Source organism: Pteropus alecto, unplaced genomic scaffold, assembly GCF_000325575.1.
Source record: "Pteropus alecto unplaced genomic scaffold, ASM32557v1 scaffold339, whole genome shotgun sequence".
NCBI classification, from domain to species: Eukaryota; Metazoa; Chordata; class Mammalia; order Chiroptera; family Pteropodidae; genus Pteropus; species Pteropus alecto.
In genome coordinates this window covers 1,045,987-1,050,459 of record NW_006442509.1, presented here as the reverse complement: position 1 = coordinate 1,050,459, position 4,473 = coordinate 1,045,987, and the positions used below count along the sequence as shown (strand labels likewise).

The window sequence follows — 4,473 nt, the reverse complement described above, 5'->3', positions numbered from 1 at the left end:
ACACAGCCCCAGAGACTCCTGGAGGCGGTGACTGGCCAGTCTGGATGGGCCTGGCATCCAGATTGTTACGAGCCCCAGGCCGTGGGGCCTGCGGGCCTCTCCCGCCGTCTCCACGTGGGTGTGCAGACCTGAGTGCTTGTCGGAGGGGCGCGGCCCTTCAGCCAGGTTTGGGGTGGAGGGGAGGTCTCTGCAGGCTGCCAGCTGAGCTGTGCTGACTCCTGGTTCTCTCTTCCAGGGGCAGCATCACCTACAGTCCCCCCAGGGCTGCGGGGGCCTGGGCAGCATGGTGCCATCTGGCCAGGCGGTGGAGAAGCCGGCGAGCCCGGAGCCGGAGCCGCAGTCCTGGCGGTGCCTGGTGTTCTTCCTCTGCTTCTACGGCTTCTTGGTGCAGATGCGGCCTGGCGAGAGCTTCATCACACCTTACCTCCTGGGCCCCAGCAAGAACTTCACGCAGAAGCAGGCACGTGGCATGGCGTGGGCCAGGGCCGGGCGGGCAAGCGGGCGGCAGCCGGGGCCGTCCAGGTCAGGCAGCTCTGTGGTGTCAGGGGCCCTGCCCTGCCCCCCGTCCCTCAGGGGCACTGAGGGGCTTGACTAGTCCAGGTAAAGAGCAGCCCTGGCCACAGGGGGCCCAAGTCTGAGCGTGGGGTAAGCCGCCCCTGCCAGCACCTGCTTCCAGCCACTCAGTAGCCTTTGGCCTAAAGAGAGCGCTGGAGGGGACCTGGCAGGCCGGCCGGCCACAGCCCCAGGGGGTGCTTCTCCATCAGGGAAACAGGGCAGCTCACGCTGCTGGGGATGAAGTATACAGTCCTGTCATCAGAGCTCATCCGCCTGGGGACCCTCAGCGCCCCGGCTGCCTGCCCCGTCCCCCAGCGTCCGGCTGCCCCTCCAGCGTGGCCCACGGCCTCCTCGCCCGCATTGTCACGGGCCCTGCTGGGTCCCACCATGCCCCTGCTCTTTGGGAAGGCCCTGCCTCTCCTTGGCCTGGAGCTCGGCTCCTACCCCTGCAGACCCACGAACTGTTAAGTCAGATGGAGCAGCCACGCAAATGAGGCCTGTCCCCCAAAGTAGCATCTTGGAAAGATGGAGATGCCCACGTGACTGGCCCATGAGCTCCGAGCCCTGTGTGTGTTCGCGTCTGACCCCACGGCCAGCGCTGACCGCCGGAGCTGGCCACTTCTCGGGAGAGGCCAGGGATCCGGGCTGGGGCCCGCGCGGTTGTCTCCTGTGCCCCAGGCCCTCCCGGGCTCCTCCGAGTGGCCAGTCCTCCACGTCCCTCGCTCACTGGTCAGCCCAGGGACCCCTCGTGCGGAAGGCCGCTCAGACCGTAAGGAGGTGCTCGTGGGCATGGGCACGAGAGGGGACCTCACGAGGACGGCAGTAAGGAAACCACGGCGAGGGGCCGTCGGGCCCGGAGCCTGCCCCCTGCCCTGCCAGGGCGCTCGTTAGCTGGCAAACAGCAGGTTCCAGAAATTAAGGCCTCCACCAAGCTCGGCCACCACGAGTGGGAGGATAGAGGCTTGCGTCTGGGACGTGCCCGTGAGCGGGGTCTGCAGGCCTCACTGAGGACCTTAGGGGACTGAACCAGAGCCCGCCGTCCACCTCTGCTCCACCTGTCCGCCCGCGGGAAGGCTGCTGCGAGCGTGGTGTTGTGGGCACAGCCGGCACCGCCTGTTCCCTCCACGCGGGGCCGGGCGCCCCTCCCCCTCCCCCTGCTGATGCCACTCACCTGGCCGCTGCCGGGTTGGCGGTTCCTTGATGTCCGCTGCCGTGGTTCCTGGCCGCCCCGTGACGCCATGCCCCGTTTTCTTGGCCTTGGGGGGTCCCCGCACTTGACTGTGGGTCGCTTGCTCCCTGCTGGCGGCCAGTGCTGTCCTGCTCACGTGCCCCCTCCCTGACGTAGGGCCAGTTCAAGGTGAGGGCTCTTCCTCACATGAGCTGCCTAGGTCAAGTCCTACAGCCCCCACCCCTGCGGGAGCCCCGTCCCGACCTTGGCCGACACCAACCCTCTCTGGAATCCCCTCCGTGGGGTCCCTGTTCTGCCCCCACCCTTCAGTCAGGGACTCAGTGCCTGTCCAGGGCAGATGCTTGTCGGCTCTTGACCCCTTCTCCTCTTGGATTTCAGGTCACCTGTGGCCTGGCCCTGCCCTGCTCCCCTCGTCCCACTGGTCCTCAGAACCCACCATCCCCCATCCGAGTCCCTGTCCTTGCTGCTGGGCCCTGGCCCCACCCCCAGCTTGTCCTGGCTGCCTGGGGCCCTGGCCAAGCCTCTCCCCTTCTGAGACGCTGCTGCCTGAAGCCCCTGGACTCAGATCTGGCCACACCTCCCACGCTCAGCCAGCTAGCCCGCGCCCGCGCCCGGCCATCCCAACACTCAGGTGCTGGGAACACACCTGGGAGGTTGAGCTCCTGCTGGTGCCTGGTCACTGGGCAGACACCACCTGCCCCAGGGATTTCGTGGGCACTCCCTCCCCCAGCACCTTCCAGTGTGACGTGGTCAGCGGCCTGGTTGCCTGCCAAGCCCAGGGAAAGCAGAGGGAGGGGCTCAGAGCCGGGTGGGGAGGAGGCCGGAGGGTGCAAGTGCATTCTGGTGACCCCACTGTCCCACATGCCCTCTGCCGGAGAGGTGGGGAGTGGGGCCGAGAGAAGAGACATCAGCTGGTCCTCAGCTCTGACCCCGCCCCACCCCTCAGGCTCCGCCCTCCTCACTCCCACCCTCACTTCCCACCCCTCACCCCCCCCTCCCCGGCTGCACAAGCCCTCTGCCAGAGGTCTCATCACGAGGGGCTGTTTGATTTTCCTAGTTTTCAAAACACATGGTGGTCTGGACCCACGTAGCCAGCCTTGGCTCTGTGACCAAGCACAGGTTATTCAGCTCTACCCAGGGGACTCACCTGCACTAGGAATGTCCTGGGGGCCTTTAGTGCTTGGGGTTGCAGGGACCGCAGCCTGTGGGATAAGCCTTGGCTCCTCAGGGCGCTGGGTTCAGGAAGCTGTGGGCAGGAGCTTTGGTCTGCGACTCCCACCAGCCGCGGGAGACTGGCCAGCGTGCGGTCCATTCTGGGGTCGACTCGAATGCACTGCTCCAGCTGGCTGGTCAGCAGCATGTCTGGGTGGGCAGATGCCAGAGCTATAGAAACAGGGCGAATGGGCTGGACTGTGGGGGTCCGCCCAGCCTCCAGTGGCTGTAAGCGCTGGGCTGGCTGCGTCCCCACGTGCTGATGGGGCTCGCCTCCGGCCCTCGGTTTCCATCTGTGAAGTGGGGCCCTGGAGCCTGCTGGCCTCGCGGGGCCAAGGGCCACTTGCACTGGTGCCAGCAGGCAGTCAGGCCTGAGTCGGGGTCAGCGCCCAGAGTCAGGTCGGTCCCGAGGGAGGCCGCAGCTTGTGAGTGCTCAGCAAGGCCCACGGCCCACGTGGTGCCCACCGCGGTGTGTCTGAGGCATGGCGGGGGCCCTGGGCAGGGTCAGGTGGGGCCCCCTGCTGAAACCCACGGGCCGGGGCCTCAGTCACGCTCCACACCAGGCGCCTTTCGCACCCGGCCCAGGCAGGCCAGAGCTCGGGCTGGGCGGCCGGCAGGCGCTGCTGGCCCAGGACAGCCCTCCTGCCCTCCCCACAGCCAGGCCCCACCCGCTGCGCCTGGCTCTGCCTTCGCCTGGACAAGCAAACGCACCAAGGCCGCGGGCAGCCCCACTGGCAAGGGCCCCGGGTCCTGGCTCCCTGACTGCTGCTTGAGTTGTGTCCAGGGGGCGGGGCTGGTGGCCCGGTCCTGAGCAGCCGGTGCCAGGGCCGGCTGTGGGGCGTCCCTGCCAGCGTTCCCTGCACCTGGGACCCAGCGGACTGGCCGCTGAGGGCCTCCTTTGGCAGAAGGCGTGCGGAGGGCCCCGGCCACCCCGTCTGTCCCTTCTCCTCACTCTGCGCCCCCCCGTTCCTTTCCTTGCGTGTTCTCCGCGACTCGCGTGACGCCTGAGTCTCACTCTGCCTTTCCTCCCGGGACTGAGGCGGCCCGTGCTGTGTGAGCACGTGTTGGTCCATGTGTTTTTCCTGTCAGATGTCAGGTGACATTGTGTGTCCGTCGTGTTAAACACAGTGAGCCTTGGTGACGGCGGCTCGACACGCCCCTGGCGACTGTGTTCGTGCTAATTGCCAGCTTTCCTTAGGCAAACATGTCCTCGCTGCTCCGGCCTGGCAGTTGGGGGTCCACTGCGTCAGCGTGCCGTGGGCAGCGCTGGGGTCGGGGTGGAGGCGGTTGGGGTCCGGGCAGGGCTTCTCTCTTCCCAGCACCCTGGACAGTCCTAATGGCTAGACGTTTTTAGAGGATGTCACCGCGGGGCACGGCGCCTGCAGCCTGGTCCTGGGCGGGGAGGGGCCGTGGTCTGGGCCGCCTGGGACACCAGCTGCTGCTGTCCACAGGTCACCAACGAGATCCTGCCGGTGCTGTCCTACTCGTACCTGGCGGTGCTGGTGCCTCTTCCTGCT

The 4,473-nt window shown here is 67.3% G+C and overlaps 1 protein-coding gene across 1 annotated transcript in view; it reads left to right on the top strand.

Annotated features, from left to right (window-relative positions):
- The first annotated feature begins 235 nt into the window (after positions 1-235).
- Positions 236-4,473, top strand: part of SLC19A1 (solute carrier family 19 member 1) — a 10,589-nt gene continuing 6,351 nt past the window's right edge. The window contains exons 1-2 of the mRNA XM_025040324.1: positions 236-460; positions 4,408-4,471. Coding sequence (XP_024896092.1) covers positions 284-460; positions 4,408-4,471 — 241 coding nt within the window. The 5' untranslated portion in view covers positions 236-283. The remainder of the gene's footprint in view (positions 461-4,407; positions 4,472-4,473) is intronic.